The sequence below is a fragment of the Hippoglossus stenolepis genome, chromosome 1 (genome assembly GCF_022539355.2).
Source record: "Hippoglossus stenolepis isolate QCI-W04-F060 chromosome 1, HSTE1.2, whole genome shotgun sequence".
Taxonomy (NCBI): domain Eukaryota; kingdom Metazoa; phylum Chordata; class Actinopteri; order Pleuronectiformes; family Pleuronectidae; genus Hippoglossus; species Hippoglossus stenolepis.
This window is the reverse complement of record NC_061483.1, coordinates 17,999,236-18,013,989: the sequence shown is the minus strand read 5'-3', so window position 1 is coordinate 18,013,989 and position 14,754 is coordinate 17,999,236. Positions and strand designations below refer to the sequence as shown.

The following is a 14,754-nucleotide window of genomic DNA, read 5'->3' as shown; positions in this document are numbered from 1 at the left end:
ACATATAAGACTCATCTTCTGTCATCAGCCTTCTCCTAAATGAAGAAGGAAGAATAAGCCATGCATGAAATAAAACAGGACCCATGTTGTGCATTAAAACGCAGCAATTCTGTCTGGTTTAACCAATTTCCACGAAATTCGGTTAAACCAGTGTATCATCACTTGGCCGCAAAAAAAAGTCCCGCCACCAATTTGATTAACGCAACAGGAAGTCAGCCATTTTTTGCTTGACGATATCAGAGTGAAGTGCATAAATCAAAAATTGCAAAAATTGAGTCTGGATGAGTTAAAAGCATCGATGACCATTTTCTTGGGTCCTTGCAGCCTGTTTGGAGTTTTTGTGCAAACTGTGTCCAAATGTCAGAAAGGGTTTATCCACACCTAAACCTATGCACAAAGGCAAACAAAAGGTTCCCCCCTGCAAATTGGCTATGTAAGCCACCCAGAACTTGACACATCTCATCTTGTGATAAATTGCTTTGGTGGATGAGAGCCCAAACAACTGCTTTACTTGACTTAAAAGTACAGATGAGTGCGGATGGTTGGACTTTGTCTTATTTTCCTGTATTCCAACAGAGAAGAATGCACCTGCCTCTCCTAAAATTCCTTCCGCCTTCTTTTCCATAACTGAAGTGGGCAAAAAGCCTCTCACTCTGTCCAGGGTCAGCCTATCCGACGGCTGCTTCTGTCTGCGCTGTCCTGTCAGCCAGGCATTACATCATCATCACAACAACAACAGCTGTCTGTTGTCTGGACTCTCTAAAGAACAACTGCATACACAGAGGAACTGTTGTCCTCCATATACCACTTAAAGAATAACTAACTGTGGAGTTAGGCCTATACAGTGAAAACATCATCATGTCCTGCTGTACAATGTCTGATTACTCACTAGAGCACACACATTTTCTAGGGCAGCAATTTCCTTTGTTCCCTGGATGCCACTTGGCATCCTCCCTGCCAACCTGCCTGGACATGTATGTTGGAAGTAAACAGTAGTGAGAGTGGAATGGAAGAAAGTCTATAGAGGCTGAAGTCAGTAGAGCCTCCTCTACAATTCATTTGTCTATATGAGAAAAAAATACTGTATTTTGACGTGTATCAATGGTAATTTGACAAATATAAGTCCATGAAGTGTACTTTTAATAATTGTATACTTAATCTATTCGTAATTCTTAAATACTACTCTGCAGGCCAGTTCTCTTCATAACATTAATTATACTAGTCACAGGGTTTTCGGCTGTTTGTATATACACAATTTACATATTGACTTACAAATACCATCAAGATAACTTGCAAACTTGTGTTGGCATCAAATGTTAGCATGTTTCTCACTGTAAAGATCACATTAATTTGTTAGCCACTTGGCTAAATGCTGACAGCAGGCATCATTTTATGTTCTTCCATACTTACACTTGGCTACAGAGTGGAAGGGGAGGGACCACCATCAAACTAATGACGAAGAAGAAGAATCAATACTTGTTTTTGTTAAAGTAAAAAACATGCCAGAGCATCCAGTTTGCAGGGATTTACTCACAGTGATGAAAAAGGTCAAGCAGTGTAACAGCTGGAAAACATGCAGCTGAACTGGAGTTGCATGGAAATGCTCCTGGATAAATTGAACGCTCTGTGTCGGAGGGTGTGTTTTCAACCTGCAGCTTTCACAAGATCGCACTCTGGCAGAGATAATGTAACACAGGTAAGTTCTGTAGTGAGTGAGCTAATAGCAAAACTGAAACCTCATTCAGAGGGATAAGTAATATGAAACACTATGCATTTTCCTACCATGCAAGAACAAAAGCCTTGCTAAGGTGTCAGCACATGAAAAGTAAATAAATGGAGCAGATCATATTTGCTGTGTAGTATATTGTGGAACCAGCTGATGTGTCAGGAAACGTACAACAAAGCAAAGCAACAACGAGCTCAAAGCATCGTACAACAACCTCCCTTTCTTCAATCTCTATGAACTCCATGCAATCCTGAGGATTCTCTAATTCTGAGGAGACTCTCACTCAAGTTTGCGTCTGATAAGTACAACTCACCTGCTGTAACAAATTTTGAGTGTGTTCAGTGTATTATCAGTGTTGACTCAAGCCTGTCCGACTCAAACCCAGAGAACAAGCTAGTAACATCGTCATCAACACCATCAGCTACCAGATGTTCAGAAGAGGAGAAGCAGAACCATCGCATTAGAGAGATTAGTGATATATGTGTTCAATAATTAATGAAGGCCCAAAAAATTCAAATGGTCCTCGGTAGGAAAAGGGTTCTCCACCCTCTGAATAATTCAGTTACCTGCATTGATAGAAGTTTCGCATGATCCACAGGACACGGCTCGCAACAGTCGTCACCGCAGGGATGTTTTGAGGCTTCGCGTTGCTTCATTCTCCGACGGTCCACTCCACACACACGTTCAAATTCCAGCTTCAAACTTTCATTCATTGTTTCTACGAAGAGTAGTTACCGTGTATATAAAATTGAAAGCCTGTGCTCTCTGGACAGTGTATTTAAAAAACATAGAACACAATCTTAAAAGAGCCAGAGCTGAAGAACCAGCGTCTCAACTGGTGACCATTTATGTGTTTGTGTGTCAAGGCTCTTATTGTTGTCACAGGGGAGACAAAGACACACACACACACACAAAGAGAGTGAATATACAGTGCAACACACACACCTTGCTCCCTGAAGAATGACCTTTCAGGGAAAATCGTGAGAGGTATTTCCAACAAGTTTATTCCAACTAAAATGAAAGAAAAACGTGTAAGGTTGGGAAGAGGAAGTTGATACAGGATGAACGAATGGACCAAACAAGAGGAAATGGGAAGTGCCCTGTTAGAGAAAGTGAGAGGAAAAGACCGGCTCTGTATCAGTCACTTCACTGAGTTCGCAGACCAGCTGTGTTTGTGTCGCTGCATCGAAGCTGCAGCGATAGTGCATGTGTAGTTCAACTGTGAAGCTACTGTAGGTCACCACTAGGACAGGGTGGGATTATTGCTCTGTGTGTGTGTGTGAGAGAGAGAGAGAGAGAGAGAGAGAGACTTGGCCCTCATCTGGTAGCAGTCTAATTTGTTAATACCTGACAGATTAGCTTCTGTTTCACTCCTGTTAGCACGCACCCTTTCTCCATACACCTCCTTCCTTTCTTTAATCCTTTCTAATTTGTTTCCTAATTCCTTCAGTCAGTTTGCATTTCATTCGTCATTATTTCTTTCATTCCTTGCACTCTGCTGCTTTCTGCCAACCTGCCTTCATCTTCTACACATCATGTAATCTCTCATGAATAGATTATCAGATTAACGGACCATTGCACCGCAATAGTGTCAGATCAGTAGTTGGCAATTGTAATGTACATTTTAAACAAAAAATGTTGTACCAAAAACATTTTAAAAATCATCGAAACATCATATTCACAAAGACATATTAAATTAAATTGAACACTCTTCACAGAAAATGTGTTAAAGTTAGGTAACAGTTTCTGTCTGTAAATTTCTCCATGTTTCTGCCTGTACTCTTATTTCAGCGTGTGCCGTGCAGACTGACAGATAAAGACACCGGCAGGCGGGCAGGGATCCAGCCAGACAGATCAACCACATGGGCAGAATGACCAGAATGGCACTGACAGAAAGACTGAGAGCGAAGAGATAGACAGAGAGACTGATAGAGAGACAGACAGCGAGACTGATAGAGAGACTGATAGAGAGACAGACAGAGAGACTGATAGAGAGACTGATAGAGAGACAGACAGAGAGACTGATAGAGAGACTGATAGAGAGACAGACAGCGAGACAGACAGAAGGACAGACAGGCGATCACAAGGACATAGAGTCCGTCCAGAAGCACTGAACAGAGCAACAGTTGTTTTGTCTTTTTGGGAACTATGGTCAGCAGCATTCTTATCCTCCCTCTGCCCTTCATCAATACTGAATTACTGCTGACTAACACACACACACACACACACACAATCAAATCGCTCATAGATATTACTGCATTGTAGTTGAACATAAAGACAAACTGTTATTTTATGGACACAAAAAGACGGACAATAAAATTATCCAGTGAATGGAAACACAGTGCAGTGAGTGAAAAGTACAAGAGAAATAATTCTAATCTTCATCATATCATAGCTACAGTATATAGATATCAGAGGGCAGGAGTGTAATCAGTGCAGGGCTAACATTAACATCTGACATTCTCCCACGGCTGACTTGTTAATGATTGGAAAGTGAAAGGGTTTGATTTAAAGCCTCAAGAACTAGAGAAATAAAAGGAAGTGTCATGTTTATTTGTTATGTCAGTCACACATTGTGTGTGGCGCATCTTAAATACAGAGCCAATAACAAGGGGAGGACTTTCTAAAGGGACAAATCTTGTCTTTAAACATATAGAAGCAGGTTTACAAGCTTTATTGTGATTTTGTTGAAATCCATCAATTGGAATCTGGTTCACTAAACATTAGCAGAGACAATGATTTAATCCCTGGCTGTCGGGTCTAAAGTGGTGGCTGGTGAATCCAACATATGACATTCTGAAGTTCTCCCACATTCACATTCACACAATTCAAATAGCAAGAGACAAAAGAGCAAAACAAAAAGGAGCAAGTCATGTCAAGTCACATCTCCTCCTTCTGTCTGGTCACAGCGGTGATGAGGGCCGCACCCTTCCCTCGGCCTTCCTCAGATTGGACAAAAGTCACGTGACACTGTGGAGCCAAAACTCTGGCCGTCTCCTGGAGGACTTCAGAGAAACTAGAAACAACAGCGGCAATTCATCAGAACCAGATAAGGTGGTTGTTGAGATTGATTACAACAAGGATAAACAAAAGACTAACTTACTGTGGGTGTAGTTTGTAGAGTGTCCCAGCCACCCCTACGGTGATGTTGAGATGGTCCAGTCCTCGGTTCTCCCTGATCTTCTCCACAAGGGCCGCCATTCCTGCCCCGCACAGCTGAGCTGCTCGACGAGACACTGCTCCACACACCTAACAATGACAAACCATGAGCATTATTACGCACACCCACAGTTTACTGCACCAGACAGTTTCACAGCTGATTAATGGGGGACATGGTTTTGTCGTCCGCATTAGTAATGGCCTCATTTGTTGTTTTAAGGATTCTCCAATGTGCATGTGGGCTCACAAGTCTTAGCGAGGGAGTTAAAAGCTAGCGTTGGTAATCCAGGAAAAAGTCAGCAAGAACAGGCTACATTTTAAAAAATAGCGACCGATACATCCCACCCCCCCATCGGCCCTCTTGTCAGAGCTACGCCACCAAAAGACATGAGCATGCACTGCCTGACAACCGCTAGAGGCCGACTATAGCCTCTGCCTTAGCGGCATACGTCGCTCCGACTTGGGAAGACGTGAATTCGGTCCAAATGAAATGATCAGTTGTGTTTATTACAGTCCTGCGAGGGCCACAGACATTTCTGACATCTGATTGTGTGAGGGTGATAGAGAGGAAAGATTGACCACTTTTAACAGGATGACTTTAAAAAAGTCCATGAACTCTGAGAACTGGTCCAAAGGCCCATCATTTCCTGTCTCCTACCTCTTTTATGATGATGCTGTCGTCACAGGTGCTGTCGAGCCTGATGCCCTGGAGAATAGATCTGACCTGCAGTAGAGCCATACGATCACTAGGGGGAGAAAAGACACATCGCACCGACATATAAATTCAAGTGTGCTTGCAGTTTGAATATCGAATTAGGTGACAGGCGTTTCCCTACCTCTCTATTTGTGACAGGTATTTGGTTTGGAATATTCCAGGTGTTTTTAAAGCGTCGGTGACGTTTCCTCTGAACAACAAACCTCGGCTGGTTAAATCCAGTAATGTCTGACGGACAACTTCACCCAGATACATCCCACCGGCCAGTTTTTCAAACCTGAACCGAAACACACACAAAGAATTTGTTAAAACAGTGACATCTGCACGACCACCCCCATGTTACAGGTTTTTATAAAATATGAAGCCTTAACACAACCGAGTGATTAATGCAAAAAGTGAGAGAAAGTCCACATACACACATGTAAAAATCTTGTCACACTCACAAACATGAAGCTGAATCACTATGTGCTAAATGAACATATATAATATGTGGATTCTGGTCAGGCACGGAGCATTGAAGGTCAGCATAGAGTTTCTAACCTTTGATTTCCAGGGTTAAGCGAGTTCAGGTCGACCTCAGCGTCGTAAGGTGTGATGAGCTCATCCAGAGAGCCGTGATCACCCAGACCTCCCCACTCTGTGTTTATACACATCGTCTGTATCCTTGCATCCCCCGCCTTTCTCTCTCCATCCGACCCATCGTCCTGCTGAATGCGAGCACCAGTGAGGAGGTGAGGTACAACGTTATCCTCCAATCAACCTCAGCACAAAACCTGAACACTGTCAGCTGTTAATGAGAGTTATCCCCCTCTGCTTCAGGCCTCCTCACCATTTGTCTTTTCTTTTGTTCAGTCGTCTTGATGTTCTTCAGTTCCTCCATGTAACAAACATTAGTGCCATTCCCTGTGAGAAAGAATCATACGGTTCATTTATTATAGCAGACAGAGTATTAGGGCCACTCATTAGATTAGATTAGAAAATATTTAAGATTATGAGAATAAAGTTGTAATATAACAAGAATAAATTCATTTTAGGCTACGTTTCATCTTACAGGGGGAATATCAGAAGATCATCGGCCGTTATAATCCATCGTAAATGTAAAATATTAGATTTACACACATGTTACAAAAGGAATTCAAAACCAGTATTTTCTCTCTAACTCACTGAGTTGTGCATGGAAACAAAACAAAAAGCAAGCATTATTAGTGTGAGGACTCTTATTGCTGAATGCTCAAATGGCTACAATCACAAAAATCACCATCATACATACCATCATGACCTTAAGTGCTACCTTAAACATACCCTTAAACTCAGTCTAAGCCTTATTCTGAGAGCAAAGAATGTGTCAAGCAGCAGGCTGCACAAGAAGGACCAGAAAAAAAGGTCCTCAATTCAGACCACATACCAGCAATCAGTCCAATTTCACACTGAGGCTCTTCATAGGCGCAGCTCATCATGGTCGCGACGGTGTCGTTGGCTACAGCTGCTATGTCCAACTCAAACTCCTGAACAAGCACATACATGTTATTTGTAAGCCACATCACATACATGTTATACATGTTATAAGCCACATCACATACATGTTATCTACATTAGTTTTAAAGCACAAGCACGTGGCACATCACTCATGCAAGAGTGTGTTAAAGACACATCTCATTATTTGTCCTCATAATTAATTAAACAGAAAAACTGTTCAGTGCACCCACAGGTTCACTGTAACTGTTAAAAATATGTAACAATAAGACGGAGCACTGCACTGTTCTGTCACCTCATCTGACAAACCCTGATTGTGATGACAAAAAACTCACGTTGCGTCTCTTGATGGCGTCCCGCAGCATGTCCACAACATCGTGTCCTTCACAGTCTGTGGCCTTGAAGCCTTTGGTCCAGCTCACCAGTGTGCCCTGCAGAAAGGTTGGGAAAGGACACAAATGCAAAAAGTGACTTTTCTCAATTTGGTAATTGTTATATATCTGCTTTAAGAGTTTTATCGACTCACTCAAAGCTCTTTACAGTACAAGTCACATTCACCCACTCACACAAACATATATGCTGCACATAGAGTATATGTTCACACACTGCGTCACTGCCTCAGGTGCAATTCGGGGTTCAGTATCTTGCCCAAGGACACTTCAGAAAGCAGAATGGAGGAGCTAGGGATCGAGCCCCCAACACTGTGGTTAGAGGGCGATCTGCTCTATGTGTTTCGCTGTAGCCTATATTTAAGATGCATTTGAAAAGCTTCTAATTTAATAATTGATAGCTACTTCAACCTCTAACAAATGAACCAAACATGAGCAAACTCAAGCCCAAGATCCAGACTTTAACACTCACCGCGTCAATGGCCGTCTGCTCGCAGGGGAAAGAGAAGGTGAAGCCCGCAGGAAGACGAGCGTTTTTTATCCCCATGTAGTCCAGGAAGTCACTGACACACTCCGCAAGATGATCAAACAACTGGGGGCAGACAGAGAAGAAGAGAGAAGGAAAACGTATGGATGAAAACTGTGTATTTGACTTTCAGTACTGTTCTTTTAGGCAAATTAAATCCACCCGCAATTTCTCTCAGGGTTATTTCAACAACCCTGCATGGAATCTGCTTGTTTGATCAGTAATGATAATACTCAATAACTGCTCATCAGTTATTCACTAAAACAAGTTTCATGTAGTCTCTATGTTGGCTGCCTCTGCTGATCTTTCAGTCTGTCTCACTCCAACATGTCGACAGTCTGTGTCTTACCTCCTCTCCAGTTCCCTGCATCTTCTCCAGTGGTATGGTATAAATCTTGTGGTAGACCTGAGAGCTCGGTTGCAGACCTTTTTTAAAGTTCACCAGCATCACTTTGAAGTTGGTGCCTCCCAGATCCAGGGCGAGATATTTCCCATGCTCTTCAGGAGAAAACACAGAGAGTTAGTCTGCTGATTTTAGAGTCTGTGACATTTGGCCTGAAACTCTGCTACTTCCTACCTTTGTTTTCCCACCATTTCTGTGTCACCTGTATATACTTAGTAGATACATTTTCAGAGTATAAATAGCCTTATTTCCCTCTTTTAGTTTGCAGATTGTTGAGTTGAGTTGGTTACGTGCGTCTTATTTGGATTACTTGGTTTTTTTGCACCTGTTGTCTGTTTGTTTAGTATGTTGGATTTCTGTCTGCTCCAGATTCACCTTTCTGGACTCATCCGTCCTTCCATCCTTGCATGTGTCCCTTTCGCTGTGTTTCTGCCGTTGCAACCAATTAAGCTAAATATACAGTATATTCACCTTAACATGGGCAATTAAAAAAAGCAATAGGCCACTTGTTACTGCTCTTGTTGAAGATTAAAGAGACATCATCCTGACCTGTGCCATCGGGTGGGCGGGACACAAAGGAAGGCAGCATCTTGATTTCAGAGGGGCCTTCTCCCCTGAGCCCTGCCTCCAGCCCCGCCCTCATCCTGGCCTTCACCAGCTGGAGCTGCTCGGAGCTCAGCCTGAAGAGAGACAGTGTCTCATCCACCTGGAACACAAGTAGAGACGCTGTGTGTCAGATGTCTTTTTATGCATGGCGATTAGACAGGTGAAGAAACACCCAGGACCCTGACCTTTCTCTTCTGCGACGCCAGGCGTTGAGCGACTGCTGTTACCAGAGCAGCTCCTTTACTGCTGCCACTGTCTGACAGGACAAATCTGACCTGGTACTCAGGAAGCAGCCGCTGCACCACTTTATGAAGACGTTTGGGATACCTGGAACACAAGGAGTCAAACTCTCAGGACCTCTATTGGTAACCTGCTGCAACTACATATTGTGATTTGCCAATGTAGAGGTCTGGCACACAATAGTAAGTGGATTTAAAAGATAATAATATATATGTATAATGGTTTAAATATCATCATATAACAATGTGACCCGTTTAAGATTTTTACAATGAGACTAGCAAATGGAGAATAAAGCTGATATCTATGAGTTTGTGAAATGTCATACAGCTAGATTGGATTTAAGGGGCCTGTTGGGGCTTTGCAGAGGGACTGATGTCAAATGTAAAATATCTCTTATATTAGGATTAATAAAAATATCTTCCAGAGCGCTGGTCAATCTAAATTTAGTCTGGATGTCCTGTCACCTCTGTCGAACAGTAACAGATTTATACTCTGATCTCGATCTGTGTGGGTGGCACAGGAATTTGGTCTAAACTTGTTATTTGGGATTTTAAAAAATGAGCTTTCTAAGGGATAAAGGCCTTATCTACAGCAGAACCTTTAACTTGTACCAGTTTTATATGATAATATGAACAATGGCCCAGTGAACCAACATGTACACTTCCAGGACCTTGAAAGTGAGTTAAATGGAAGTCAGTGATTTCATTATCATTTCATTATTCATACACACGTCTTTCCTACTGCGACATGGATAAATGTCTTTCATCAGACATTTGATGTGCACCATTGAGCCATGAGTATGACTTTCAATGTTATAACCTACTGTGGGTGGGTCTTGTACAATGTTCCGTCCACACCCACAGTGATCCTGAACGTCCTCAATTTCCGGTTTTGCTTGATTCGAGTCAAGATGGCAGCCAGTCCTGCAGCCACCAGGTTTGAGGACCTGAAGGACACGATGGTGCTGACATGTTGAACAGCGATGCAGTCGTCGAGTGAAGGGGTCAAGTCCAGGTCCGTGAGGATGAGTCTGGTGTTCTCCACACCATGTTTATACCTGAGAAAGATGAGAGAGAGATGGAGCTTTATAACATCTCACTGTTCTCAGGCAGACGCAGCGTGACACTAAGTTAGAAGAGACTTACTCCTCCATGGCTGCCACGTGTGCAATAGTCACTTTTCCTTTGGTCCTCAGAGTGTTGGACACATGTCCAGCAAACAGCAGTCCCAGTGTAGCCATCTTTAACACAACCAGCCTCACCAACTCACCCAGATACATCCCACTCACCATCTTCTCAAAGCTGCAATCAGGATTTACAGTCGTGTGTTAACAGAGAAATAAAGGGCTTGGAAAATCATATTGTGTCACTCATGCTCTGCAGGTACAATTATTGCATCACTTTCCTTACATCTGTTTCCCAGGGTTGTTGGAGGCTGCGTCCACCTCTCTGTCAAACTCAGTGACGTAATCGCTCAGAGCCCCGTCGTCCCCGAACGCCCCCCACTCAGTGTTCACACACATCCTGCCCTCGTCTCCCTCCACCAGGTCAATGTGACGCAGCTCCTCCATGTAGCACGCATTGGTGCCTGTACCTAAACACACAATCACACAGCAAATGCACACAATTATGATTATTAGTTTAATTTGAATCATTAAAATGAACTCGCAGTGGCTACAATAATTCACTTCTATCTTAAATAGAGTGGATGTCTACCCTGAAACTAAAAAGTCCATAACTAACCTAATGCAAGTTTAGTTTAGCCCTATCCTAATTCTAAACCTAAGTCTAGATCACTTCGTAAAAATGTTTGCAAAGAAGTATAGTCAAAATGCACACAACACGTGCACACACACAGCACACATGCAATATAACAGTGAACCACTAGAGGGAGGAGTATATTAACCAAAAGTGGAACATTATCTTTCATTTCATCATGTGATGCCAGAATATGTTGATTTTCCAATAAAAGTGAATTAAAACATATAACATAAGGAAGGTGTCAGATCATTTTATTTCAGATTTTCAGTATTAAATCTGTGGCAAGTTCTAACCAGCACACAATTTGTTTTGCGTGTATGGTAAAATACTGGAGATTTCACCTCTTTTGGACCATTTGAGAAATTTAGAGGAGAAAAAATATTTGGTGGAGCTGCAAACTTGGACATCGTCATCCATATTTAGATTATTGTAGTCGTATGAAATGGAAGCTGTATATTTTAACTATACAGTGTGATAATTTGCAAAAGCTACTAACTCTTTGTTCAGCTCAACTTCTTCATGGTTTGTTTTGGAACTAAATTAAACCGCATCATCCCTTTCAAATTAAGATTTGAAGTTGTGTAAAAGTATAAATTTGAAATATTCGAGGAAAGTACATCATGTTCCTGAAAACTGTAATCAACTACAGGAGAGTGAATCCACATAACCAATCAGTACTAATGTACTCACCAATGATGAGTCCTACTTCACAGTACTTGTCTTCAAAACCACAGGTCATCATGGTGGCTACGGTGTCGTTCACCATAGCTAACACCTCTGTATTCATCCCCTGCAGAGTGAGTTACAGAGTGATGCACCTTCACAGTACAGATTGTTTTCACAGGATTCATGTCGTCGAATCACAACAGTGCATATGCGCATATAATGAGGTGAGTATAACACTTAACTCTCAGTAAACAAAAGCCCATACAGTCCTGGACTCAGTCTCTCATTGGTGGCTTTAGTTTAGATGATGTCAGCAACGAGTCGCATCCCAAATACAGCAGAATCACTACAAGTTTCTTTGAATAGAAGTATCGGCTAAAATAAGCTAAAATAAGTCATGTCTCTGTCTGCCTGTCTCATGATAATGAAGAATAGCTCATACCCCAGTCCTGCCAATGGCGTCTCTGAGGGCCTGGACCACGTCCTTCCCCTGAAGGCCCCGAGCCCGGAAGTTCTTACTCCAGCTTAACAAAGATCCCTAGGGGGGTTTTCAGAATATAAATCAAAAAAAGTCAGTGCCATGTTTACACACAGAGAGGTTTATACTGCAGGTACAGGTTGTGAATAACAAATGAGTGACCTGATCGGTCACCTGATCGAGGCTGGACAGTTCGCAGGGGAAAGAGAAAGTGAAGGCCAGAGGATGTTTCATCTCCAAACTGATGTTCTTCTCATGTAGGAAGTCTTTTAGAGACTCTGACACATGATCCAGTAACTGAACACAGAGTCAGAGAGAACACAGAGAAACAAAGTCAAGCAAAAGATGGAAAGTTTCAAACACCCCCTTACCTATCTCTACCAAAATTGCCCTTTGTCTTTTCAGTTCCCTGTTGAATTCCTCATTCCCCTGCTTTCTTAATGTTCATGTTTCCTGTCTTCACCTACTCACCTCTGCTCCTCTCCCCACAAGCAGCTCCTGTGGTATTGGGTAACTCCTCTCCTCCATCTCCACTCCTCCTCTCCTGATCCCCATTCCCTCTCTCACATTAACTCGGAGCACTTTAAACTCGGAGCCTCCGAGATCCAGCACCAGAAACTGTCCTCTTTCTGCACGAGTGAAGGAGAGAGACCAAAACATTTCACATTTATACTGTAGGTGTGCATTGTGTGTACATTGTTCAACGCAGGGGCCTGAAAAAGTGTGAAGATCCCTAATGTGAGTCACCTGATCCATCAGGAGTGGAGCGGACATGTGTCGGCAGCATCTTTATGGCGGCAGCTGCGTTGCTCTCTGCTGAAAGCCCCTTCTTCATCTCAGCCTGGAAACGGGCCGAGATGTCTCTTAGCTGGTCGTCATGGAGACACATTGTGTGCAGGAAGCTGTCCACCTTAAACTTTTTTTTAAGGAGAGACAGAGCAAACAGAAACAAGGATGAATCTGACTGATGTATTCTGACTTAACTTGAATGAGACGGAGGGAGAAGGAGAGAGATCTCATCCATCTCTTCTTTTAATCTCCTCTTCTCACATCTCCTCCTTCCTTGTTACTCTGCCCTTCTCGTAGTTCAAGAACCTTGAGCTTAGTTATGCTGCTTTTCTAATTGTGATTTATTGTATTTTTTTATCATTTCAGATTTTTGGTCTTTTATTATTTTATATTTTGTATATTTTATCGTTCTTGTTAATTCTTGTAGGAACCTTTCCTCGTTATTTCTTATTTCATGTGCCTCTACATGCTTTTATTTAATTTATTCATTATATATATAATTTTAAAAAACTTTCATTTGTGAAGCACTTTGAGCTGAATTTTAAGGTGCTATATGAATACATAAATTATTATTATTATTATTATTATTATTATTATTATTATTAGTAGTAGTAGTAGTGGTTTAAAATGCTTTTAAATGTGTAGTAGGATTCTGCGTAACTTTTTATTATAACTACAAAATAATAAGTTATAAGGCAAATCCGACTGCTATTCTTCATAAATTCAAAAAATAATAATAATACAGGCACAATTTCTTCCCACACTCAGTCCGTGCTGTGTGCTCAGCCAAACCATCACCATGGCAACGCGTTCACGGGACAAGGTCCTTCTGGCACCATGGCTTCCTGTCACTATGTGTTTGTGTGTGCGTCAGTGAGTCAATATTTTGCCCCTGTGAGTGTGAGTTGATCTCATTTGCACTAACAGAGGAGTTAAGTGTGTTAATCATTCATCAGGAAAACACAGGCGGACACAGTAACTACGTTACAGCACCTTGATCATCTCAGCACTGCCTTATCTTTCTGATTTTGTGAACGTGTTTGTGCACATTAACAAACAATACAGTTGAAGAAAACTTTGGAATTGAATTTGCATGCTCAGGATTTGCATTTAAAACGTCTTTAAGTTATTTTTGTCAGCTGGAAAAGAGCAACAATTGAAATCAGAGAGGGAGTTCATACTTTTACACGTAACAGGGAAACAGCTGCTCGGATCAGGATATTACAAGGTAGTCATTTTGTAAATGACATGAACAGAAGAAGTAAAATAAACAAGAAATTATCCGAACATGACCAGATCTGACTGATCCAGTAAATTATTACCAGCTCTTTAATGTGCAACAAGTTATTTTTAACCGAACGTCTGGAGGCTGGAGTTCTCTCTGCATGTTTCCTCTGTGGCCCTCACTCTCTTATTTAAATATCACAACAATCAGCCTCATGAAACCTCATCTGTTGCAAACGACATACTGAAAGACGTCTCTTACCTTCTTTGTGGGTTCCTCCTGGGTTTTGGAGAAGAGGAAGGAAAAAAGCTGAAGAGTAAACATGTTGTAAAGACACAGCACCACAAAAACACCTTCCACCTGGTTTGTCTATCAGTGTGTGTCTCTGTGTCAGTGCATGATGCAGAGCGTAAACAGATCCATATAAGTTATGAAAAGCGTGTTCAGATATTAAGATGCAGAAAGTCTTTGTTCCCTCGGGTCTCTCACTCTGATTGTTTCATTTTGTCCTGAGTGAAAACAGAGAGCAGCCTCCGCACTATCTCAATGATTAACAAGCCAAACCCCTTTCTCCCACCACCTCCTCCTCTCTCTAAGAC

At 42.0% G+C, this 14,754-nt stretch overlaps 1 protein-coding gene across 4 annotated transcripts; it reads right to left on the bottom strand.

Moving 5' to 3' along the window:
- Positions 1-4,258: 4,258 nt before the first annotated feature.
- LOC118106106 (hexokinase HKDC1) lies at positions 4,259-14,697 on the bottom strand. Of its 4 annotated transcripts, none has more exons than XM_035154371.2 (21): positions 14,417-14,697; positions 12,889-13,057; positions 12,613-12,770; positions 12,304-12,438; positions 12,106-12,201; positions 11,688-11,787; positions 10,647-10,830; positions 10,383-10,538; positions 10,061-10,294; positions 9,183-9,324; positions 8,941-9,097; positions 8,338-8,486; positions 7,935-8,054; positions 7,409-7,504; positions 7,006-7,105; positions 6,430-6,503; positions 6,141-6,307; positions 5,722-5,877; positions 5,544-5,631; positions 4,830-4,975; positions 4,259-4,742 (listed from the first exon to the last, which is right to left on the bottom strand). In XM_035154371.2, the coding sequence occupies exons 1-21, from the start codon at positions 14,477-14,479 to the stop codon at positions 4,607-4,609; spliced, it is 2,826 nt and encodes a 941-aa protein (XP_035010262.2). In that variant the 5' UTR covers positions 14,480-14,697; the 3' UTR covers positions 4,259-4,606. The 4 variants fall into 4 exon arrangements, with proteins under 4 accessions (XP_035010262.2, XP_035010271.2, XP_035010280.2 ...); XM_035154380.2 differs by having other exon boundaries at positions 6,141-6,304; XM_035154389.2 differs by having other exon boundaries at positions 12,316-12,438.
- Positions 14,698-14,754: the final 57 nt, after the last annotated feature.

What these genes read in the sequence shown, in the direction of transcription:
- LOC118106106 (XM_035154371.2), bottom strand. Translation starts at nt 14,479, where the DNA reads ATGTTTACTCTTCAGCTTTTTTCCTTCCTCTTCTCCAAAACCCAGGAG. An exon ending in AGCAGACGGCCATTGACGCG is followed by an intron (nt 7,505 to 7,934) that starts GTGAGTGTTAAA and finishes ACCTTTCTGCAG; the next exon opens with GGCACACTGGTGAGCTGGAC. An exon ending in ACAGCATCATCATAAAAGAG is followed by an intron (nt 4,976 to 5,543) that starts GTAGGAGACAGG and finishes TGTCATTGTTAG; the next exon opens with GTGTGTGGAGCAGTGTCTCG.